Below are 26,341 nucleotides of genomic sequence, written 5' to 3'. Positions count from 1 at the left end.
AAAGTCACGACTGTTCTATATTATTAAGCATCTTAAATTATTTTCCCATGCATTTCACTTCACCAATTGACCCATTCCAAATCTAACATAATGGATTCCTCTCTGTAAAGGATTTTAATGGATCGCAGGTGAAATGAATATTGAACATTTCAATAAATATTAATGACAGCTAATGTTAAATTTTAGTGCGGTAAAGATTGATATTAGTCCTCAGCACAATATCAGCATTTTCAGCATATTTCTGCCAGATTTTCAGGAACAAAAAAAAGTAAAAAGGAAAGAAAAGGAATTGGAAATAAAATGTGGGCTGCGATTCTCCTATCCCGCTGCGTTAATTTTTTAGCCCAGCGGTCCGGGAGACTCTCGTATCGGTCGATTTGTGAGGTTCGTGCTGCGTTCGCGCCTCGCTAGCATCTCCCAGCGCCGGATTTCTGGCGGCATCTGCTCCATGCTGGAAATCAGTGGGGAGGTGCAAAGACCATTTACATAGTCATCTGAATGTTATTTGAATATCATTTGTGAGGCCGGGACTGAAGTCTCCGGGCCCGCAATCCTCTCCAACCCCAGCCAGAGTATTTAACTCCTGTGGGAATTACAATAGCTCCCCACTTTCGGGGAACTAGTGGCCCGACCCTGCTGGAGTGAAGAAGGGGCAATCGGGGCCCCCCAGAGGGTCAGAAGGCAGGCTGCTGCCCCCTGGGCATTGGCACCTTGGCAGCGACAGCCTGTGCACCTTGGCACTGCCCATTGGGCATGGGGTGGCGCCAAGGGGCATGGCCTATGGGGGGATCTAGGGGGAAAGGCCTGGTGGGGGCGGGGTCTGGTGGGGCAATTGATGGGGGTGGGGGTTCCGCTGCCACTCTGCAGACAGGATTGGTGGGGGAAGGAGGGAGGCCAGTGATCAGGGCGGGCTGGGTGGTGATTCGGGGGGGCAGTCTGCTGCGGGGGATCGGGAGTGCTGGGCAGGGGGCGGTCAGGATTGCAGGGTGGGGGGTGGCCGAGAATCCTGGGGTTGGGGAGTGGGGGGGTGGTGGGGGGCTGGAGATTGGGGTGGGCTGGGAGGGGGTGTTCGGGGATGGCCCAGGAATAGCTGCTGAGATAGTGATCGGGCCGTGGGGGGGAGGGGGTGGAAGAGCCAGCATTGCGGGATTGTGGGGCCGGCCAATGATCGGGCTGGCCAGCAATCGGGAGGCCGGCGGTGCGGGGCCACTGTGCACACGGCAATCTTGGCGCTGACAGATTGGCGCATGCACACTGGCCCACTCAGCAATATGCTGCTGGCCTCCCAGGTGGGAATAGCCCCGCCCATTGAATTTTAATTATATTTACGCCAGTGGCCTCTGCAGTGCACAGAGTGTGGGAGGTTCTTCTCTGTGGAAACAGCGGGAATTACTCCAGTTTTCATGCAAATTCAACACTTAGAATTTTTTGAGAGAATTCTGTCCCCAATATCCATGACGGTACCAATTTCCTTACCAAAATCAATGACCCGTTGCTTGACTGTATGCTGTCGGGAATGCCAATGTTTCCAATACTTCACTTGTTCCTCCGGAGTCTTCGCATTGTCAAAAACAGCCATAATCATACTCTACATAGAAGAAGATAGTAATCGATCACTTCGTGATGAAACACTTTTCTGAAGCAGACCCTCAAAAAGCAAGCAAAGGATAGGTTGGGAAGTTACTGGAATTCAGAGCGTAATCTTCTGCACCAAAGTCTAAGTTCGGTGGTGGATGTGGAAGTGTTAGTGATTGTGTGATGATACTGTGCCTTTAAGTGATGTATTTGAACTATGTTCTTGTGCAGGGTCTGTTGTAGCAGTTCTATGCAGTCAATGCCATTGTGTCTATCCTGTATTGTTGCTGCAGCAGCATAATTGCTTCTAATGGTGAGAATGTCGATTTAAATCCGAACTAATGCTGCTCTGCTGTTCTCCCTTGGGATTTCCCAGAGTAGGGCTTCATTGGGATGATTGACAGGTATGGTCATATGCTGCGGAAGTTGGGCTTATATAGAATAGTCAAGCTTAGCTGCTGCGTGCGGAGTTGAGAGAGAGCAGTGCCTCTCTTTGCCCCTCTCTGAAGTTGGAGACTAGATTCTGCCAGGAGCTAAGTCTCTTTTTTTGAGATTCAACTGTTTGAGCGTGTTTTTTTCTCTAAGAGTTGCTGTTTTGGAAACTGCTGTCTGGATCTCTGTCCAGACCTGTTAAAAAGCTAAAAATCCAGCCTCACATGAGCATACTTTTGTTTTGCGCTGAATAATTCTGAAGAAAGGTGTGTGTCGAGGGGGGTATTGCTTTACATTGGAACAACAGAGATAGCTAGCTGTTAAGGATTGTATTTTGCCATGTCTAAATATTTTAATTGGTAAAAGTTATGCTAATTCTTTTTCCTATATTCTAATTGTGCTCTTAAATAAAGTTTATTTTGATGAAAGCTTCCTAGTGAATCATTTGTTTCATACCTGGAGTGAATCTACTGTATATAAATGTATGTTGATGGTCTGGAATTTCCTGGAAACTTGTACTGACATGTCTATACCATAGAGACCTTAAAAAGGTGCCAAAAACCATGGTGTCCATTTGAGCCACCCTGCCTGTACCCTCGCCAAAGCAGTGAGAGGTTGATTTGTCATAGTGCTAGCCACACTGAAATCAATGGCAATCGTGAATTTCCTGGGCTAACTCCAGTTTTCACGTCGTTGGCGCTTAGACAGGAAAACAACGGGGTGGGTGCCATGGCGACAGCACGATTAACGACTGGGGAAGACAGTTCACGTGAAACTGCTCGTAACTTTTGTAAATGTGAAAAGCCAATTTCAGATGATGTCCTTGTCATTCTTCAAATGAGGACGAGCGTGAACTCAAACTTTTCATATTAGAAAAGAACGGATTAATCACCGATGACCGCTCACTGTTGACTTTGGATAGTTATTGTGTTATTGCATTGTCAGGTTAAACTAATGAAAATGGTTTCTGATAACATTGGATGCTGAGCAACTGTACATTGTACATTCTAAACTACAGATGATCCTTTGGATGATAAAGCACAAATTTAGAAATTGAAGCTTTACAGTTTAAACATGCCACCTTTCAACATGCTTTGCTGAATTTAATCTGCACACACAGCACCTGTGAGAAGAACGGCCCCATTTTTATTTTGGGTGTGGGGCCTTCTTCAAAGGGGCCCACCCCAATCATCATCTGTTCCCTCCACAAATATGGACTGAACCATTTGGTGCTGCCACCATTTTCTGTTTATACTTTGCAGACCTCCAGCATTTGCACCTTTTGCTTTCTGAAGGCAAAAATTCAGTTACCATTCCAATAGAAGATCCTGCCCGTCGCCACACTGCAAGACGGATGTGGTTGCACTCGGAAAGATGCAGGGGAGATTCTCCAGGATGTTGCCTGAGGTGGAGTGTTTCAGCTATGAGGAGAGGCTGGTTAGGCTGGGGCTGTTTTGCTTAAAGCAGAGAAGACTGCTCTAAGGAAAGTTTCCATAAGTTTGAGGAGAGAACCACATTGAGGTGTACAAAACTATGAGGGACATAGACAGGGCAGATAGGAAGAAACATTTCCCCTTAGTAGGGGAGTCTATACCTGGGGGGGGTAGGGTGGGGGGGGGGGTGGTGGTGGGGTAGGAGGCATAGATCTAAGGTAAGGTAAAGGGGATTTGGAGGGGATTTGAGGAAAAACCTTTTCACCCAGAAGGTGATGGGAATCTAATAGAGGTGGGAACCCTCACAACATTTAAGAAGCGTTTAGATGAGTGTTTGAAATGCCATAGCATACAAGGCTATGTACCCAGTGCTGGAAAATGGGATTAGAATAGAGAGGCCAGCATAGACACGATGGGCCAAAGGGCCTCCTCTATGCTGTAAAACTCTATTTTCAATCCTAAATTATGAAGTTGTCAGTTTATGACAATAGTTTACAATAGCCTGATTTGCCCGAGTAATAAATTCCTCCACAGTATCCAAGACAACAGCGCACTGAATGAACTGTTTCAGGAGATTTTAAACAAAAAGCACCAATTAAGAAAGCTATAGGTTTCTTGAGACCAGATAGAAATTTGTTGGCATTCACATCCAGAATTGTGATACTTTCCTTGCAAATGATAAATTAAAATCAACAAAACCCTACAAAGATAACACCTAAAAGATTGTTTGACATCAGGATTATGGAGATTGCTTAAATCGTGATGAGGCACGAGTGACTTACTTCATAGACTACCCTCCACTCCAAGCTGCTTTCCCATCATATGTGTTGCCTTAGCAAAAGCTCCTTTTCAAACTTATGTGATTCCATCTGGTGACCTCCCTTTACTCACTGGGCAAGTGGAAGTATCGCTAAGAAATATAACTGTTGACCTGTGAGTGCTGACACATCACACTTAGCTTTTAAATCTGCTGTGACTCTTTTTCACCAGAGTAAAAGAATTGATTCAAAATGTTCCTACATTTGAACCCTCTGCCTTACTTTAGAAAATACAGGAGCTTCACAATAAATGTGGTATATAAGCGTAGATCTTGCTTTATGAGAGGGGTGTCATCAGTATTTGGTAAAACCCTCTTTTTGATGGGGTGAAAAAAGGTCACTGGGGCCCAATCTTACTGTCCGTTCATGCCACGCTCCCACTGCAACGAGGTCAGAGAATTTGGTAGCCAGCCAAATCTCCGTTCACTGCGGCAGGATGGGAAAATCCCACCTGCACGAATGGTGGTAAGATTCTGGACCAGGTGTCAGTCGGAATTCTCCAATCTCATCCACGGCTGGGATTCTCCGGCGCCACTGCTCTAAATGGGGGTTTGCCTGAGCGCTAAATTCTCTGTTCTCGCCGGCAGCGGTGACAGGGCGTACAACATCGGAGAATTTCAGCTGTCATTTCCATTGTAAGGATGTTGTGTAAAAGTAACACAATAATGTGAAACGGCCATGATCTGCATGGTAACATTGTGTGTTTGCCAACGATTAGAAACTGCTTGGGAACCTTTTCTTTCCCCATGAAAAGCAGACGTCTCATTTGGATATATGTCCAGTCCATACATCCTTGCAGCTCGGAAAGAGCCAGATGTGTTTAAACATTGACGTGCTCGCGACATTAATGGGTGGAAAACACAAATGTGCAATCACAGCTGGCAAGGCTCCATCCCAAGAGGGCACATTTGGTGTCCATGTGAATAATGGTCATACTAATTTATAAACAATTTAACAAGATCAAGTCGGTGTGAAAACATATCAGCTCACAGCAAATTTCACTAGCCGTGCAAAAGAAAATCTAGCTTAATGAAGCCAAGATGTAGAATCTAAAACAACTTACTCGGACTTTGGTTGAGGGCAATTGCTGACATTTGTCACCTTCCACAGCTCTCAATGTGACCGGGTAAAACTGTCCCTTGTTGAGGTAACCCATCGATTCCTCCCCTGGTTTCTGGTTGACAGATTTAGGTCCTTCCAGCATACATTCAAAATCCGCCCTTAAAATGAGGAAAAACATATCGTAAAAACAATTTTGTCATTTTTTTGAGCATCACAGGTGTGGCTTTTTCGAATTTTACCTTCCCTTGAGGGAGTGTGGCTGCTGGCAACCTAAATCAGGCATCTGACAACACGTGGTTTTTTTTTGACTATTTAAAGGTTTGTGCCAGCAGCAAGACAAGGGGTTGAATGGCCTCCTTCTGTCCTGTCAGTTTCTATGGGGATTTTGTGAATTCTGTTCATTTCTAATACACTCTGCACAAGCAGTGGGCAAAGCTTCACTCCAGCAGCTCCAAACCAGAAAAGTCTGTCGATTAAAACAAATTCACACTTAGCCAAACGTTCATGGCTGTGATGTAGGAACTCGGAACAAGACAATAGGAATCTTTTACTAATCACTATTTGCTTTGAAACATGTACTTTACTGATTGCATCACGAAAATTTTGCCAAGGTGATTAATCCCAGTTAAAGTCCCACTACATCCAGAACTGTAATAGTTTTGCTTGCAAATGGTAAATAAAAATGAACAAGATTCATGGAAAACTGTTCAACGCTGAAATAGGTTCCGGGTTCAATTTGGAAATTCCATTTACTTTTTAAAAGAGCGCCATTATTTGTAACACATAAATACTTTATCTAGCCTATCCTAACATTGTGTAACTAAGACCTCTCAGAGGGTTTGATATTCTGTTTTGTATCCTTCTCCCACACCAACCCCATCAATAGCCGAACCTTGGGCGAGATTCTCCGGCCTCCCAGCCGGGAAGTGGCGCCTTGTTTGCTAGCGGCGGGATTCTCTGGTCTCGCCGCTGTCAATAGGAATTCCCATTGACGTCACCCCATGCCAGCAGATAAACTGTGCGGGTGGGTGCGCTGCCGGCGGGACCAGAAAATCCTGCCGGCGTAAACAGCTGGAGAATTCCAGCCCTTAACAAGAAGTGTTTTCATAAAATACAAAATAGAAAGTGGCTTTCTTTAAAAATATTTGACCTAATGGCGCAAACTGAGAGGGAATATACCTACCTTGATTTACTATTTGTAATGTTTTCCTCATCACAGGATGGTCTTATCAAATCATTAAGAAAGGCCTATTTAAAGAAATGGAAAAGATTGTTACATTTGTTACATCCACAGTATTATTTCCCCAAGTTTTCCACTGTCCACTTTGTGCTTTCCTTTTCAGATGGCCAAGTCTGTCCATGTGCATTGCGTTGGAGCCAACAAATCAATAGAGTCCTTTAACCAACTTCCCAGCGCCAATTAATTTCCTCTTAAATTTTTGGTCAAGGGCAATAAACTCATTCATTGAGAAAGTTTTGTTGCTTAAAGTAAATAAGAATGGTGATTTACGTTGTCGCTGTCTTAATTGAGAATTCAGTTTTGTAGCATTGTAATCACAGAGCCCAGCTCCATATTGACACATTTAAGATAGGCTTTACCACTGAGCTAGTTAAAGCAGTGAGTAACTGAACTAACCGGGTGGGAAAGGTCCCAGGTTCAATCTATGGCTTGTGTTGAATTAACTGAGCCCCAGGCAAATATTCCAAATGTTTACATTGGTCTCAGGCCTCAGATCCATTGGATAGTGAAAAAAGGGAAGTAGGCTAGAGTTCTGTCTCCTGGTAAATATGATGTGGAGATGCCGGCGTTGGACTGGGGTAAACACAGTAAGACGTTTAACAACACCAGGTTAAAGTCCAACAGGTTTATTTGGTAGCAAAAGCCACACAAGCTTTCGGAGCTGCAAGCCCCTTCTTCAGGTGAGTGGGAATTCTGTTCACAAACAGAGCATATAAAGACACAAACTCAATTTACATGAATAATGGTTGGAATGCGAATACTTACAACTAATCAAGTCTTTAAGAAACAAAACAACGTGAGTGGAGAGAGCATCAAGACAGGCTAAAAAGATGTGTATTGTCTCCAGACAAGACAGCCAGTGAAACTCTGTGGGGGTTACAAATAGTGTGCCATGAACCCAATATCCCGGTTGAGGCCGTCCTCGTGTGTGCGGAACTTGGCTATCAGTTTCTGCTCAGCGACTCTGCGCCGTCGTGTGTCGTGAAGGCCGCCTTGGAGAAGCGTTCTCGGGTAAGCGTTCTCCAAGGCGGCCTTCGCGACACACGACGGCGCAGAGTCGCTGAGCAGAAACTGATAGCCAAGTTCCGCACACACGAGGACGGCCTCAACCGGGATATTGGGTTCATGGCACACTATTTGTAACCCCCACAGAGTTTCACTGGCTGTCTTGTCTGGAGACAATACACATCTTTTTAGCCTGTCTTGATGCTCTCTCCACTCACGTTGTTTTGTTTCTTAAAGACTTGATTAGTTGTAAGTATTCGCATTCCAACCATTATTCATGTAAATTGAGTTTGTGTCTTTATATGCTCTGTTTGTGAACAGAATTCCCACTCACCTGAAGAAGGGGCTTGCAGCTCCGAAAGCTTGTGTGGCTTTTGCTACCAAATAAACCTGTTGGACTTTAACCTGGTGTTGTTAAACTTCTTCCTGGTAAATATCCAGAGATCCTTGTTGGGAGAGGAAAGTGTTGGATTTAGTCAATGTATATCATAGAATCACTACAGTGCAGAAGGAGGCCATTGGGTCCACCGAACCTGCATGGACAACAATCCCACCCAGGCTCTATCCCCATAAACCCCCATTTTTACCCTGCTCATACCCTTGACACCAAGTTGCAATTTAGCATGGTCAATCAGTCTAACCCGCTCATCTTTAGGGTGTGGGAGGAAACCAGAGCACCGGGAGGAAGTACATGCAGACACGGGGAGAACATGAAAACTCCACACAGACAGTCACCCGAGTCTGGAATTGAACCTGGGTCCCTGGCACTGTGAGGCAGCAGTGCTAATCACTGTGCCACTGTGCCGCCATCTAGCTCCCTGACCAGCAGAACTATCTGGGACGACTCATAAAGAGTGCCCATGAAACAGAACCTCATAAATGAGTTGATGCTTTCAGAAGCAAAAAAGGACAAAAGGGACACAAAAACTAGGAAGAAAATATATTTTGAAGTACCTGCAATATGCAAGACATTTTATTGGCATTTATTGCCTTTTGTTTCATGGAGTCTTTGAATTGCATGAGTGTCTTATTGTATTTTGAAAAGTTAAGCTCAAGGATTTAAAGGTTCAAATTATACCACTGAATGGTTATGTGGATGCTTAAATTTTACAGTGTTCTGCTCTCCCTAACCTCTCCCTAACCTCTTCAATGCACGCTCTCCTCAATTTGGAAAGTCCAGTGCACGATATTGTCATGGTTACCATTGATGGAACATCAATACCGGAATTCTCCAGCTGTTCATGCACCACCACCATTGCCAGTGAGAATGGAGACTTTAGCACTCAGCCAAATCTCCGTTCACTGCAGCGGGACTGGAGAATCCCAGCCGTGGGCAAGGTCAGAGAATCCGTTCCCTAACATCCGTTCCCTATACATCAGAGTATATGACGTATTTCTCCTACTCTTTTCCCCAGTTCTGTGGCAGACATTTTAGGGCTATGGGGAGGGGGCTAATAGATTGAACTTTGGTCTTTCCTATCTGGGCCCTGGATCCAAATCCAATTCAGACTAATACGATATAGCTCTGCTTGAAATGAATGTGAGTTTAAATTTATTTGTAAGTGTCACAAGTAGGCTTCCATTAACACCGCAATGAAGTTACTGTGAAAATCCCCTAGTCGTCACACTCTGGCGCCTGTTCGGGTACACTGAGGGAGAATTTAACATGGCTAATGCACCTAACCAGCATGTCTTTTGGACTGTGGGAGGAAACCAGAACACCCGGAGGAAACCCACGCAGACACAGGGAGAACATGCAAACCCCACACAGACAGTGTCCCAAACCAGGAATCGGACCCGGGTCCTTGGCTCTGTGAGGCAGCAGTGCTAAACACTGAGCCACCGTGCCACCATGCCACCGTGCCACCATGCCACCACAGTGGTCTGAATCTAGCATTCAGGGCTCGTGTTGTGCATTGTCCCTTATTGAACTCTATTCGGCACCAAATGGCAATCACATCCAGAATAGCCTGGGGGTTGTTGGCATGGGAAATGGTAAAATGACACCTTTGTGCAACAGAGCGTGTTCTTCTGATGCAGGGACTGAGATTAGAGCAAGCTTTACGTTGCTGGCCCTGATTTAATCACACAGTGGGATCAGTCTGTGTTAGGAGCAACAGGTTTGCATGTTGACGCCCAAGAGATGGCTTCATAGTGTAAAACTTAAGACAACTAAATTTAAGAGAACTTTGCTATCCATGAAACAGAAGGGCAGCAGTAACTGAATATAGCTAACATTGGTAGGGAAAATAACTTCACTTTGCAACTTCAGCTTCCAATTTCTTATTTAACTTAGTAGCAGATTCTCCTATTGTCAAATTCTAATTCACAAACTAAAGTGCGCACTAATTCTTCAAATTTACATGTTGGTAGCTGAGCTTTCAAACTTCCTGCCCCTTTATTGTGTCCAGTCATCTTCAGCTTTAACCGGAGTTCAACAATTTCGGTCTGTCACTTTCTGTTGGTTCTATAACCAGGACTAATTCATTACCATTGGCTGAAATTTCACAACGTAAGTTTTGATAGCCATTCATTCTGCATAAATACCTCACTGAGCCCCAAAAGTATGCAAGACAAACTCCAGAATATTCATCCATTTGTTCATTCCGTCCTTTCCTGATACCTTCCACACCTGTCCCTCATTTGTCCCTCCTGCACCACAGAAACGCAGGAACGCTCAGCCATTCCAGCTCCACTGCTGCTTCATCAGTTAATGCCTCAACAGAAATAATTTATTTGAATCCTCTCTTCTCTTTGAAGCTCTTTTCTCCTTTTGATTTTTTCTTCATATCATTTCATTACTTAGCTAAAAACATAACCTGATGACTCATTGCAAGGTCCTTGTCTAGCCAACCATTGTGCTGGGCAGGGGGGTGGGATTGAGTACCATCACACCATAAGATATAGGAGCAGAATTAGGCCATTCGGCCCATTGAGTCAGCTTCCCCATTCAATCATGGCTGATATGTTTCTCATCCCCATTCTCCCACCTTTCCCCCGTAACCTTTGATCCCCTTATCAATCGAGAACCTATCTATCTCTGTTTTAAATACACTCAATGACCTGGCCTCCACACCCTTCTGTGGCAACGAATTCCATAGATTTGCTACCCCTGTGGCTGAAGAAATTCCTCTTCATCTCAGTTCTAAAGGGTCATCCCTTTACTTTGAGGCTGTGCCCTCGGATCCTTGTCTCTTCTACTAATGGAAACATCTTCCCCATGTCCACTCTATCCAGGCTTTTCAGTATTCTGTAAGTTTCAAAGAGATACCCCAAAGAGATCCTTCTAAACTTCATCGAGTACAGACTCAGAGTTCTCAGACACTCCTTATACGTCAAGCTTTTCATTCCCGGGATCATACTCGTGAACCTCTTCTGGACCCTCTTCAAGGACAGCACATCCTTCCTTAGATATGGGGCCCAAAATTGCTCACAATGCTCCAAATGGGGTCTGACCAGAGCCTTATAAAGCCTCAGCAGTAGTGCGAAGATTAATGTCCTCCACTACTCTACCTCCCCACTGCGACCAAATTGAGATCAAGACCATGCCAAGCATAGAAACACAAGCCTGAACCTGCCATGTTCCATTGGTACACAATCAATTTAAGCCAGTACCAATATTAATTGCTTGGGTCTTAATCTTGCTAAAATGTTCTAAGCTAGCTCATTTTCATAAATAATTACTTTAACAAATATTCGTATTACAATGAAAACTAAACCTACCTCAGGTGACATGTCCTTGAATGCATCTTTGAAACTGTTCTCAGGAGCCCACCTTTGTGTTGGTTGCGTCATTAAAATATTATCAAATGAATCAGTTAGACCGCAGTCATATAGATCCGAGGGAATAATGGTATAGTTATCCAACAGCGGCTGCGACTTGGGAGTTGTAAAGATAGAATCTGAATGGAGCCGCTGGGATCTTCTGGTCGGATCAGGGTACTCTGTTGACATGGCGATATCTTCGGACAAAAGTTTCATAGCTTGAACAGAGTTATCCAGAGACGTCATGTCTTCAAATTCAAATCCAATTCTAGAGTTACTCCTGTCGATAAAATGCATTTGTGAAAAGGCATTGAATTAAACTTTTCTCCCACCCTTATTTTATTTGATTGTTCACTTTTCGGAAGGCTTTCTACTCCAAACACTCATCTCAGTGATTGAGCCAATGAGAGCCAGCCAGCTTTCAGTGAGACAATAAGTCAGTCAGTGAGTGAGGAGCTCAGTCACAGGATTCCTTCCAGTGTAAGAGCAGGTACAATTTTAGCCTATCTGTCTGGTGGATACCAGGCAGGTGGGCAGTTACAATGCCCTGTCGATTTAGCACGTGATTTCCTGCCTCTTTTGCATTGATTCTGATTTTAATGTGACTCTTTACAAAGGATGGAAAAAGCACCTGGCTGAAACTAAAGGAAGTCCATCCTTAAATATGCAGAGCGATGCCATCACTTTAACTCTGGCCTGAAGAAGGGAGGCTGCTGTAACTTTCCTATGAGGTCAAGACAGTGAAAGAGGATCTGGGACCAGCAGAACTTATTTGAGGTTTCCTTCACTTTTTATTTATGTTGCCATGCCTGGAACCCTAACTGTCATAGAATCATAGAATCCCTACAGTGCCAAAGAAGGCCATTCAGCCCATTGAGTCTGCATGAACCACAATCCCGTATCCCCACATATTTACCCTGCTAATCCCCTGTCGCTAGGGTCAATTTAGCATGGCCAATCAACCTAACCCGCACATCTTTGGAGTGTGGGAAGAAACCGGAACACGCGGAGGAAACTCACGCAGACACAGGGAGAAAATGCAAACTTCACACAGTGACCCAAGACCGGAATTCAACCCGGGTCCCTGGTGCTGTGAGGTAGCAATGCTAACCACTGTGCCACCGTACCGCCCCCTTCATTCTAGAAAAAAAAGGGAAGAGGCAAAGATGCATCCAAAATTATTTTTGTGGAGCCGGAGGAACAGGAGTGTGCGTTCCTCCGAGCTCCACAAAACCGGTCCCACCATTGCCCAGATTGGATATTCTCCCACACCCCCCCATAACCCCTGGCCCCCATGTCTCTTCCATCTGCTGACCTGCATGTTGTCTGGGTACCACCATGTTGTGGCTGCCCTGAGGGAATCATATCCCACAGCAGTCTGTCAGACAAACAAGAACAGGGACTATTTCTGTCTGGAAATACTGGGTGGCCGGGGGGGGGGGTGTGTGCGAGGGGGGGCACCGGTGTGATGGCCGGTGCACTCAGCCACGAGCCATTGTATTAAAAATGGGGCAGAGATGAGGAAATGGTTCGTTGCCATTTTAATGATTTTCTGGAGAGATATTTGCTTGATTCTGGCTCTGAGACAGGGCGTTCATTTCTTGCAGCATTTTTGCTTGCGTTGAAAGGGGGAAAAAAGAGCCCTGGCTCTACAGTTAAAGGCCCACTTGGGAGTAAGAAGAAATGGAAAGAAGCATTTGTCCACAGGGGAATTCAGTCCAGCGTTTTCTGCCATTTTCAACTGAGTAGAACGTGATGTGGCCAGTCAATGCGGGAAAAAAACCCATCAAGACCTATTCCATACCTCTTTACTAAATTCGGTTCACACTGGCGAGGCACTTTTCCAGGCAGAAGAAACCTTTCCTGCTTTGGGACCTATAAAAGAAACATCACATTTTTAAAAAAATGAACACACAGGAAGCTGTTGAGATTGACAGAAATTTATCAGCCGGCAGGAATCAGTGTGAACTGCCAAGAGTGATTGTATGAACACATACTAAGGAGGGTCCAACCTATCTGTTTGTTCATATCAATTCATGTGCACTGAGTAACTTGGATCTTATCTGACTTTTGAGAATGAGATAATAGGCTATGGTTTTCTATATGCTTCTCAAATTTTGTAGTACATTTTATAGCGGCATTACTATTGCTTTGCAAGTTCAATGTGCACATCTCAAGTGCAACACTCAAAAGGCTCTTCTCTCCCCTGCGTTCACATCTCTCTCCCCTGATGTAAAGGGAGCAAATGATCACGTAGCAGCCCTGAGTTTTGCATTTATGATGTGGGGGAGCAGTCACGGGCATTCAGCCTCTGATCTTCGGGTAAGCGTTCTCCAAGGCGGCCTTCACGACACACGACAGCGCAGAGTCGCTGAGTAGAAACTGATAGCCAAGTTCCGCACACATGAGGACGGCCTAAACCGGGATGTTGGGTTAGTGTCACACTATCAATAACCCCCACAGTTTGCTTCCTGGACTTGCAGAATCTCACTGGCTGTCCTGTCTGGAGACAATACACATCTCTTTAACCTGTGCTTAATGCTCCCTCCACTCACATTGTCTGTATCTTTAAGACCTGGTTGGCTGTAGAGATTCGCATTCTAATCAGTATTCTGTAACTTGATTTTGTGTCTCTGTGTCCTGTTTGAGAGCAGATTTCCACTCCATCTGATGAAGGAGCAGCGCTCCGAAAGCTAATGGCATTTGCTACCAAATAAACCTGTTGGACTTTAACGTGGTGTTGTTAAAACTCTTACTGTTTTTGCATTTATGCCAATTGTTTGATGTACCAGTGAATTTCTCAGTAGTTTGACACACCGTCACATGCAGTCACTTTTTATTTAGGATTTCATAAGATACGTGGGAGAACAACAGGCCATTCAGCCCAGCCTGTCGAAGCCAGGGGGTAGAATTTTTGACCCCGCCACAGCAGGGCCATAAAATGAGGCGAGGCATCCAAACATCCATTGAGTTTGGCCGTCAGGAGGGGCTGGAAAATCCTGCCCCACGCAGGTCCATAAAATTCTGCCCAGCATTTGTGATTGACTTGAGCCTTGCCCATCCTATCAAATAGAAGTTGGCCCATGTTTTTGTTTCAATGCCAATTGTATCTTAAATTAAGCTACATTTTATTTGACAAAAAACAGTTCTTCCTGACTATAGTGGCATCTCAAACCATCCAATTACACTGTATTAACCAGAAAGATTTATCATGTGACATCCCAACCACGTAAGCAGGGTGAAAACAAAAGGATATTGGATGGGTGGTAAGAGAATTTTATTAATGATGAGTTGTATAACAGTGACATGAGCAGCACAAAGAAAATTATTTCTGGTGAGGCTTTTATTAAATGGAGAATTGAAATGTTGACAAGGGAAATTAAGTTCAAATCCGCATGCAGTGTGATATTAATGGAACTGATTTGTGGAGGCCAGGCTTCTGGCCATATCATGGAACTGTTTGAACATAGATGAACAGAATAAGCCGGAGCAGGATCAGTCTCATTCAGCCCTTCGATCCTACCCTATCCTTCGATCCTACCTTCCTCAACTCTACCTCCTGCACTATCCCAATATCCCTGAATCCCCTTAGTATCCAAAAGCCTATAGATCTCTGTCTTGAACATATCAATGGCTGAGAATTCACCTGCTTCTGGGCAATTATGGTGCTATTGGTGTTAAAGGTCACTGTTTGGACTTCCCAGCCTTTTAGTGTGCGCAGTGATGGAATTGAAGAGAGATATAGGGGTACATTTTCCAGTCCTGCCCATTGCGGGAATTGTCACAGGAAAATTGGATGGATCATTTAAAGGTCCGTTGAACTTGGGCAGGAATTTTTGGTTTCATAGAGGAATAGGGCAGGATTTTCCAGCTGTGCTCACCCCAAGACTGGAAATTCCCGCTCGAGGTCAATGGACCTCTCCATGGTCCATGTCCCGCCCTGTGGCTGGCGAGACGGGAAAATTCTGCCCCTAGAGCCATGGAGCAATACAGCATGGAACCAGGTCCAATCAGTCCATTCCAACCATGGTGCCCTCTGAGCTATTCCCAATTGCCCCATTTGGCCCTTATCCCTCCAAACCTTTCCCATCCATGTTTTCATCCAAGTGTTTTTTAAATGTTGCTATTGGACCTGCCTCAACCACTTCCCCTGGCAGCTCATTCCATATACCCACCATCCTTTGCGTGAAGAAGTTGCCCCTCAGGTTCCTTTTAAGTCTTTCCCCTTTCACCTTAAGCCTATGCCCTCCAGTTTTCAATTCCCTTCCCTGTGAAAAAGACTTTCAGGGGGCAGGGATTGACAGGAAAATCTCACCCATAGAATCACAAAGAAAAGGGAGAGGATTAAAATTTACAGCAAGTCATTTTAGCCATTCCGGTGCCATTTTGATTCCGGGCAGAGAGCAAAAAGCTCCTTGAATTGAGTTCTGGGGTGGCACGGTGGCACAGTGGTTAGCACTGCTGCCTCACAACACCAAGGACTTGGGTTCGATTCCTGGCTTGGGGTCACTGTCTGTGTGGCGTTTGTACATTCTCCCCATGTCTGCGTGGGTTTCCTCTGGGTGCTCCGGTTTCCTCCCACAGTCTGAAAGATGTGCTGGTTAGGTGCATTGACCTGAATAGGCGCCGGACTGTGGCGACGAGGGGAATTTCGCAGTAACTTCATTGCAATGTTAATGTAAGCCTTATAGAACATAGAACAGTACAGCACAGAACAGGCCCTTCGGCCCACGATGTTGTGCCGAGCTTTATCTGAAACCAAGATCAAGCTATCCCACTCCCTATCATCCTGGTGTGCTCCATGTGCCTATCCAATAACCGCTTAAATGTTTCTAAAGTGTCTGACTCCACTATCACTGCAGGCAGTCCATTCCACACCCCAACCACTCTCTGCGTAAAGAACCTACCTCTGATGTCCGTCCTGTATCTCCCACCACGAACCCTATAGTTATGCCCCCTTGTAATAGCTCCATCCACCCGAGGAAATAGTCTTTGAACGTTCACTCTATCTATCCCCTTCATCATTTTATACACCTCTATCAAGTCTCCCCTCAGCCTCCTCCGCTCCAGAGAGAATAGCCCTAGCTCCCTCAACCTTTCCTCATATGACCTACCCTCCAAACCAGGCAGCATCCTGGTAAATCTCCTCTGCACTCCTTCCAGCGCTTCCACATCCTTCCTATAGTGAGGTGACCAGAACTGCACACAATATTCCAAATGTGGTCTCACCAAGGTCCTGTACAGTTGCAGCATAACCCCACGGCTCTTAAACTCCAACCCCCTGTTAATAAAAGCTAACACACTACAGGCCTTCTTCACAGCTCTATCCACTTGAGTGGCAACCTTTAGAGATCTGTGGATATGGACCCCAAGATCTCTCTGTTCCTCCACAGTCTTCAGAACCCTACCTTTGACCCTGTAATCCACATTTAAATTTGTCCTACCAAAATGAATCACCTCACATTTATCAGGGTTAAACTCCATTTGCCATTTTTCAGCCCAGCTTTGCATCCTATCTATGTCTCTTTGCAGCCTACAACAGCCCTCCACCTCATCCACTACTCCACCAATCTTAGTGTCATCAGCAAATTTACTGATCCACCCTTCAGCCCCCTCCTCTAAGTCATTAATAAAAATCACAAAGAGCAGAGGACCAAGCACTGATCCCTGCGGCACACCGCTAGCAACCTGCCTCCAATCCGAAAATTTTCCATCGACCACCACCCTCTGTCTTCGATCAGACAGCCAGTTGCCTATCCAATCGGCCAACTTTCCCTCTATCCCACACCTCCTCACTTTCATCATAAGCCGACCATGGGGGACCTTATCAAACGCCTTACTAAAATCCATGTATATGACATCAACTGCCCTACCTTCATCAACACACTTAGTTACCTCCTCAAAAAATTCTATCAAATTTGTGAGGCACGACTTGCCCTTCACGAATCCGTGCTGACTATCTCGGATTAATCCGCATCTTTCTAAATGGTCGTAAATCCCATCCCTAAGGACCCTTTCCATCAATTTACCAACCACCGAAGTAAGACTAACCGGTCTATAATTACCAGGGTCATTTCTATTCCCTTTCTTAAACAGAGGAACAACATTCGCCATTCTCCAGTCCTCTGGCACCATCCCCGTGGACAGCGAGGACCCAAAGATCAACGCCAAAGGCTCTGCAATCTCATCCCTTGCCTCCCAAAGAATCCTAGGATACATTTCATCAGGCCCAGGGGACTTATCGACCTTCAGTTTATTCAAAACTGCCAAGACATCCTCCCTCCGAACATCTATTTCCTCCAGCATATTAGCCTGTAACACCTTCTCTTCCTCAAAAACATGGCCCCTCTCCTTGGTGAACACTGAAGAAAAGTATTCATTCATCACCTCGCCTATTTCTACTGACTCCATACTAATAAATAAATAAATGTTTACTTTTTAAATTAAAAACCTGCTTTAGTGAAAATGTGATTGCCCCTTTGATCACATACTTTTCAATCAAAACAAATACCTTATAATAGTCGTAGAGGAAACTCAGAGCTGCTACACTTTCGTCATCACCATTGATGCTCATCATAGCCTTTGTTGCTGCAGTTAGTGGATTTTCCAGGTAGTTTTTCCAAGCTTCGTCCTCGTTACTGACAGAATGTAATTGGAAATTGACTCCTTCATTGTGCAACACCACCACAGGTCTAAAACTGAGAAAGATTCATCAAAATTGCAGTGAAAACCAAGTCAGCTGGCATCATTGAGACAAATGAACCAAAATGGCTGCTTGCAAATGAGGTGAAAAATACACAAAACAATTATTTGAGTGAAGTGCCGTGGTAGATGAACACGCAGCGCCACACTGGTTCGATACCCCCATTTGCAGAGATCCTGGTCTTCGCCATGCAGAGAACCATTGAACCATAGAAAGATTACAGCACAGAAGGTGACCATTCGACCCATCTTGTCCATGCCAGCCCCAAGGATACCCAGGTGCCCTTTCTAATCCCACCTTCCTGCACCCAGCCCATGGGCGGGAGGTTACGGCCTCGCTCATCCCAAAACCGTAAAATCCCGCCCGAGGTCAGCGGACCTTTCCATGGTCCGCCCCGATTCCCATGGCAGGCGGGATGGTAAAATTCCAGCCCATAACTCTGCAGCTTACGGCACTTAAGGTGCAGATCCAGGTACCTTTTAAAAGAGTTTAGGGTCTCTGTCTCCCCCATTAATGCGGGCAGTGAATTCCAGACACTCGTCATCCTCTGCGTTAAAAGGTTCTTCCTCATGTTCCTCATGAACAAAGTTGGAGAAAGGGATTTTTCCTAATTCCTGGCAGGTTGCACAAGAGCAGGTTTGAGCCAATGTTACGTGACCAATGAGACCAGTAATAACGAGGATAAACTAATTTCATGGAATTTTGAATTTGCCGCTGAACCCAATGGCCTGTTTAATGCATCCCGGACTTTGGGGAATGGGTGAATGCCAGTGGAAAAATGGAATGCCGTCACATTCTGAGGAACATGTCCTTTCCTCACGATGACACTCAGACAGGAGGGAGATGTATGATCGGGTGTCAGGGTAGAGTTTAGCCCGCTGTTTACGCCAGTAATAAACCAATACAGTGGGCGGGTAAGATGGCAGCCAGCATGCCAATTACTGTCAGTTAAGGGCCTCATCCCACCTCGGCCACCATATTGCAGCAGGTGGGGGAAAAGCGGAACAAAGGAGAGCAACCTTTCACAATCTTGGACTAAAAGGCAGAAAGGAATGCTGGTGTGGGGGGGGGGGGTGGGGGGGAGTTGGCTCCTCGGAGGGGTGCTTTGTAAACTTTGGGGCACCCCTCCTAGGATGGCACCCCCCCACCCCCCATGTACCTCCACTCCAGCTTCCAGAAATATCCTCCCATTCCCCCATCCTCCTCCCTAGAATCCCTAATTCTTCCCTGACCAAAATCCCTGGACTTAACTGTCAGTCCAGTCTCCATGGGCCCTCTTCTGGGAGCTCCTTGTAATCCCAGGAGCAGCTACTGCTGAGTTCTGGCGCTGCTGGAACGATCATAGAATCATAGAATCCCAACCATGCCCATTGAGTCTGCACCGAATCTCTGAAAGCTGCCGGACAATCAGGTTGAGGGTGGGATTTCCTTTCCCTCTGAGAGTAAGTCCCACTCTCAGCGCTTTGATTTGATTTGATTTTGATTTGATTTGATTTATTTTGTCATATGTATTGAGATACAGTGAAAAGTATTGTTTCTTGCTATACAGACAAAGCATACCATTCATAGAGAAGGAAATGAGAGGGTGCAGAATGTAGTGTTACAGCCATAGTTAGGGTACAGAGAAAGATCAACTTAATGCAAGGTAGGTGCATTCAAAAGTCTGACAAGAAGCTGTTCTTGAGTCGGTTGGTACGTGTCCTCAGACTTTAGTATCTTTTTCCCGAGGGAAGAAGGTGGAAGAGAGTATGTCCGGGGTGCGTGGGGTCCTTAATTATGCTGACTGCTTTAAAGCTGCCTCCAGCATATGATTGCTGCAGGACAGCCTAAAGGTGGTAGGCTCACGACAAATCTTTCGACCAGGAGTGAGCAAATGACCCAACACCCCCCCACCACCCATGTGAAAAACACCCCAGTAATTTTAAATAGGACCAGGCCTATTTGTCTGTGCTCGCTTGAATGATGCTTATGTTTCCTGTGAGAATAACTTGTTCCATTTCAATATGATTTATTCCCCCTACTATTTTTAAAACATAACAAAATAGCCAAGCCTTGTCACACCCCTCAGTGACATTTTAACTACAGGTCTCCTTGCTGCTCTCCAACAGTTTGTTTTCACAAGCTTCTGTCAACAATCATGTCCACAAATCAACCTTCTAAAGAAAAATATTAAATACCCACACAATATTGCTATCCGCATGCAAGGCTTTGATCTTTCTGAGATAATGGTTTCATTTCTGACACTCACCCAGAATTAACACAATATATTCCTCTTAAAGGCACCACCTTGCACTGTCTCAAATTCTTTTCCAGTAAAACAAATAAGCATCGGGCAACTAAGGTCATTTCAGAAGAATATATTCCTGCCATAAAACGTGCTTTTAAGTCATGAGGAGGGATTCTTTCTCCTTTGAGAGATATGTACATAATTAGGTTTCTTTTCTTTTAATTATAGGCATGGAGAGAGATTCTCCCACCTCCCAGCCGTGTGTTTCCCACCAGTGGGAGGTGGCACGTTGTTTGCTAGCGGCGGGATTCCACCACTGTCGATGGGAATTCCCATTGACGTCACCCCACACCAGCAGGAAACCAATGGGTGGGGGTGCACTGCCAGCAGGACCGGAGAACCCCATGAACTGCTGGAGAATTCCAGTCATGGGGTTTTGCAGAACAGATGACAAGATGGCCACCGTTGAAGGGATTTGAAACCAAACACTGCCCTGCATGCAAACTAGCATATTTCTACCAAATTCAGGCAAAGCTCAATAGAGTTACAGGTCCAAAGGTATGCAAGTTAGGTTAAGTTGATTGGCCATGCTAAAGTTGTCCCTTAAGGTCCCAAAATGTGTCAGTTAGGGGGGAGTAGCGGGCTAAATATGTGGGGTTAGGGGGATAAGGTATGGGTGGGACGCTCTGTCAGAGAGTCGATGCAGACTCAAAGGGCCGAATGGCCTGCTCTTGCATTGTAGGATTTCTATGTTCTTTTTAAAATTAGCAATCTATGGATGGAGAGGGGTTGATAGGCTAAGGGTGAGCACTTTGAGGGAAAAACTGTCAGTGCTCAATTATCTTCTGCAAAATGTCAATTTGATGTTCCAAGAGAAGTGAAGGAAGTGTTACATTGCTCTCTAACAGGTTATCACCTCAGCACTGCACCACATCAGGCATTGATCCAACTGTGTCTCTCAGCTCTCGAAGTTGACTCTGTTCCTATACCAGACAATATGAATGCGGTACATTGATACCTGTGTCTGGTTCCTCTGTTTGACTGAGGCCGCTGGGAACAGATTGTGCTTATCTAAACAACACCGAGCAAGGGGAACATTTCCAAAGAAACCATAGAATCCCTACAGTGCAGAAGGAGGCCATTCGGTCCATCAAGTCTGCACCGACAACAATCCCACTTAGGCCTTTATCCCCGTAACTCCACATATGTACCCCGCTAATCCCTCTAACCTACGCATCCCGGGACACTAAGGGACAATTTAGCATGGCCAATCAACCTAACCTGCACATCTTTGGACTATGGGAGGAAACCGGAGCACCCGGAGGAATCCCATGCAGACACGAGGAGAATGTGCATATATAATGAAACAAACAGTGCAAACTGATCCCATGGTGGAAATCACTCCCACTTCTGAGTCTGCCACCGAACGTAGACTCCAGAATGGAAGATTCCAGCCATTGACTACAGTTTCCACTTATTAACTCTTGACACTTCTGTCCTTTGAAGTAAATCAGAGGAAAATCAAAGTCTAGAGATAGTACAAGTAGAAAACCCCAACCAGAGAGGGGATGATTTTAATCAAATCCGTTTGACAGGAATCCTGTCAGGACTGGATCTATCACCACTTTTACATCCCACCCAATTTTACTCAGTATTGAAATAATTTATCTTAGGCAGTAAAATGGCCGGAATTCTCTGGACATTACTGTCGGTGAGATTTTCTGGTCCCACCGGGGGCCTGCTGTGGATTTCCCAGCAGAGTGGGGTGGCTTTGACGAGAATTCCCATGGACAGCAACGGGACCAGAGGGTCCCATCGCCAGCAAACAGCACGCCGCCTCCTGCCATCGAGAAAAACATTGAGGGGAGGCCAGAGAATCTCACCCAATATCATTAATGTCAATAGCCCGGAGATCCGGATAATTTGTAGTATAGAATTAAGCCAGTTGCCCCTTTGTATTTGTGCCAGCTCTTTGCTAGGGCCCTTCATGACTAGTCCCGCTGTATGTTCTCCCTCATAGCCTTGTATCTTATTTTACTTAAACATTTATCCATTCTCCCTTAGGTCTTGTAGTAATCTCTTCCTTTACCATAGGTAGCAAACCATGTCATTTTCTCCCTGTGCAAACAAATTTCTACCAGTCTCATTTACCATTTTGTTCATTGCAATTTTAAATCTGGATTCTCTTGTCTGCTTATTCACTCTTACCAATGCCCTTCGTTAAAAATCTCTTTTAAACAGCCCCTTGGATCTTTATATTAATGGGAATAGTCCCAATATCTCAATCATCTTCTCAGAATTGTTATGTGCCCCACCCCCACATCTTCAGATAGTGCTACCAACGGGCAGCCTGTAGGTGAGAGGGAGGAAAGCACAAACAGAATCCTGCAAGCCTGTGGAAGTTATAGAGCAGGAGTGGGAAAAGAAGGCATGGATATGTAAGCGAGGAGCCAATTGAGGGCAGTATAAGCAAGCCTTGTCTCCTACGATCGGGAAACTGATTTTTTTCTACATTTACTGAGGATTAATAATTAAAATAGTTGATTTAAAGTATTGGCTGAAGATCCAGCTCTCAACCTCTTCATTCTTTTGAAGTGTATATTTTCAGATGGATTCAACAATACCATGCACAAATTTACAGTGAACAATTCTACTTTGGTCACTGTCTGCATGGAGTCTGCACGTTCTCCCCGTGTCTGCGTGGGTTTCCTCTGAGTGCTCCGGTTTCCTTCCACAGTCTGAAAGACGGTTAGGTGCATTGGCCATGCTAAATTCTTCCCCAATGTACCTGAACAGGCGCCGGAGTGTGGCGACTAGGGGATTTTCACAGTACCTTCATTGCAATGTTAATGTAAACCTACTTCTGACACTAAGAAATAAACTTTTAAAAAGTAAAATGATCATAGAAATTATAGAAACCCTACAGTACAGAAAGAGGCCCTTCGGCCCATTGAGTCTGCACCAACCACAATCCCACCCAGGCCCTACCCCCATCTCCCTACATATTTACCCACTAATCCCTCTAACCTACACATCTCAGGACACTAAGGGCAATTTTTTAGCATGGCCAATCAACCTGACCTGCACATCATGATACTACACAATTGTGGTAGTAGATGGGATACAAAAGAAATATATATTTCTCTCCACACGCAACCAAGTCCCCAACAATCAACAAGCGAATCAATTGGTGAGGCCAGGCACTTTTTATAATTGCATCAAAAAATACTTGGGGGTATCCTGGCATGGTAGTATCGTCATTATGTTACTGGAATTGTAATCCAGAGGTCAATTCTAATAATCTGGAGAATGAGTTCAAACCCCACCTTGGCAGTCAGGAAATTTAAATTCAGTCATTTAAATAAACCAGAAATATAAAATAGAATCAGTAATGGTGACCATAAAGCAATGGGATAGTCCTCGAACAAGGAAATTTATCATCTTTACCCAAATAGGCTTGCATGTGATTCTGGACTCATAGCAATAACATTGACTTTCAGTAACTACTGACTATATAAAGCCCTGGCTCAGTCTCAATTGAATAGATTGGAAAGTGTGGAGTTGTTCATCTCAGAGAAGATTGAGAGGAGATTTGTTAGAACTGCTCAAAATCATGAGGGGTCTAGACAGAATACATAGTGAGAAACTTCCCATTAGTCAAAGTGTGAGAACCAAGGAACACCAAGTTAAGTGAAAAAAACCAACAGCAACATGAGGAAAAACTATTTGACACAGTGAGTGGTTAGGATGTGGAATGCATTGCCTGATAGTGTGGTGGAGGCTAATTCAATTGTGGTTTTCAAAAGAGGATTGGAAAAACACCTGAAAGAAAAAATAATTGCAGGGCAAGGGCAGAGGGAGCGGGTGGTGGGATTAACTGAACTGCCACTGCAGAGAGCTGGCATGGTTGCAACTGGTTGCATGACCTCCTTCTATGCTAGGACCGGTCTATGATTCTGTGACCCTTAACTGTCCTCTGAAATGGTCCAGCGTGTCACTCAGTTGTCAAGAAGGTGGTTCACCACTGTAACGGCAATGAATGATGGGTAATGAATGCTGATACCCACATCCTAGGAATGATTTAAATAAAACTCCATGCTTGCGCACTCAGTGGGTAACCTCCACCATGGGTATCTGGCAGTGGCATGTGTGCAGCCCACGTGTTTCCTGGCATTAATTATAATGGAGAGAGTTATTTGCAGAGCATCTTTGATTTTGAATTGCACAGCCAGTGACCAATGCCCTCCACCAGAAACAGAATCAGGGGGTCTGGCCTAATATTCTTCAATGACCACTACAATGAGAAAATGCACATAGTGTCAGCAATAGAATCCCAACAGTGCAGAAGGAGGTCATTCAGCCCATCAAACCTGCACCGACAACAATCCCACCCTATCCCCATGACCCCACATATTTCTGCTGCTAGCCCCCTTGATATTAGGGGGCAATTTAGTGAGGCCAATCAACCTAGCCTACACATCTTTGGAGTGTGGGAGGAAACTGGAGCACCTGGAGCAGACAAGGGGAGAACGTGCAAACTCTACACAGACAGTCACCCAAGGCTGGAATTGAACCCAGGTCCCGTGCACTGTGAGGCCACAATTCCACTGTGCCACCGTGCCACACTTGGTGTCCTGGTAATTGATTCTTGAAGAACCACATGACCTTTACAGCTTTGAATGCCAGAAGGTTCTTCAGTTTCTACTTTGTTACACAACTGGAGAAATATGCTAATATAAATTCCTCGTGTTGACTATTCCAAAAATTGAACTAGAAAAGCCAAATTGTAGAGATATTTTCAATTCACAATATGAACCAGATGTTAAGCAAATAACCCTCACACTATATTCCAGGTTCTGGTACGGGCATGATCCTGTAGTCTTCAAACAAATAAGAACAGCAGTTGCTATTACCCAATCACGCAACATTCAGCATCAGTCAGATGAGGGTGGAGAATAAAAATTGAACTTCGAAAGCATTTAAAATATTTCAGTTTCATTGACATTGGAAAACTTAACAAACCCAAAATCAAAATGGCAGCTGCGTATGATTTTGTTGAAGATAATTCATGCAAAACCAAATTTAAAGTTCAAGCAAAGGAATGTTACTCGGGATGCCTCAGGGTTCAAATGCAAGAAGTACTCAAAGATGGTTCCGGCTGGCTCGGACATTCATGGGGGAGTCAAAGACCTGGGAAAAGCACATAGTTCTATCCTCTGGCAGTTGTGGTCATGAGGAGATGGTCTCTGTCAATCATGGAGAGGCATAGAAAGAGGAATTGGAAGTTCTCAGTCTTTACATTGTTTTGCAAACTCAGAAAGCAGTGACATTTACACTGGCACCCCTGGCACTAATCCAGAAAAGATTGCATTTGTCACGCATACATCTTAGGCCTTCTTACCTACTGGTTGGCTCAGCAATCACTCACCACTGTTACTCCCTCAGTTAAAGGAAGACTTACAAATAAACACATATGCACATGTAATTGGTCATTACATACAAATTATGTTGGAGGGAGGAGGGGGGGCAGTATGAGGATGGGTGGGGTTTCAGCATCCCTGATAGCGATTATGACAATCCCACTCTGAAAATCACAATGCAGCAAGTATTGATCATCTCTCTAGCCACCAGTGGTTAGCACTGCTGCCTCACAGTGCCAGGTTCGATTCCTGGCTTGGGTCACTGTGCAGAGTCTGCACATTCTCCCCATGTCTACGTGGGTTTCTTCTGGGTGCTCCAGTTTTCTCCCACAGTCCAAAAATGTGCTGGTTAGGTGAATTGGCCAAGGCACCTGTTCGGGTACACTGAGGGAGAATTTATCATGGCCAATTCACCTATCCTGCACATCTTTGTACTGTGGGAGGAAACCGTGGCACCCGGAGGAACCCACGCAGACACAGGGAGAACGTGCAAACTCCACACAGACAGTGACCCAAGCCGGGTCTTGGACCCGGGTCCCTAGCGCTGTGAGGCAGCAGTGGTAACACTGTGCCACCGTGCCGCCCCAGACAGCTGAGGCTATTGTCTTCAGCCCCTGCCACCAATGCCTTTCCCACCAAACACCCTTACCACCAATTTTAG

At 45.1% G+C, this 26,341-nt stretch overlaps 1 protein-coding gene across 3 annotated transcripts in view; it reads right to left on the bottom strand.

Moving 5' to 3' along the window:
- Window positions 1-26,341, bottom strand: part of LOC144509285 (grainyhead-like protein 3 homolog) — a 102,729-nt gene that overhangs the window by 46,371 nt on the left and 30,017 nt on the right. For all 3 annotated transcript variants that reach the window (XM_078237909.1, XM_078237910.1, XM_078237911.1), the window contains exons 2-7: window positions 17,842-18,028; window positions 13,135-13,205; window positions 11,289-11,610; window positions 6,504-6,568; window positions 5,322-5,478; window positions 1,477-1,588 (exon numbers count right to left, since the gene is read on the bottom strand). In XM_078237909.1, coding sequence (XP_078094035.1) covers window positions 1,477-1,588; window positions 5,322-5,478; window positions 6,504-6,568; window positions 11,289-11,610; window positions 13,135-13,205; window positions 17,842-18,028 — 914 coding nt within the window. The remainder of the gene's footprint in view (window positions 1-1,476; window positions 1,589-5,321; window positions 5,479-6,503; window positions 6,569-11,288; window positions 11,611-13,134; window positions 13,206-17,841; window positions 18,029-26,341) is intronic.

This window comes from Mustelus asterias, chromosome 21 (assembly GCF_964213995.1).
Source record: "Mustelus asterias chromosome 21, sMusAst1.hap1.1, whole genome shotgun sequence".
Taxonomy (NCBI): domain Eukaryota; kingdom Metazoa; phylum Chordata; class Chondrichthyes; order Carcharhiniformes; family Triakidae; genus Mustelus; species Mustelus asterias.
This window is presented reverse-complemented; position numbering and strand designations above follow the sequence as displayed.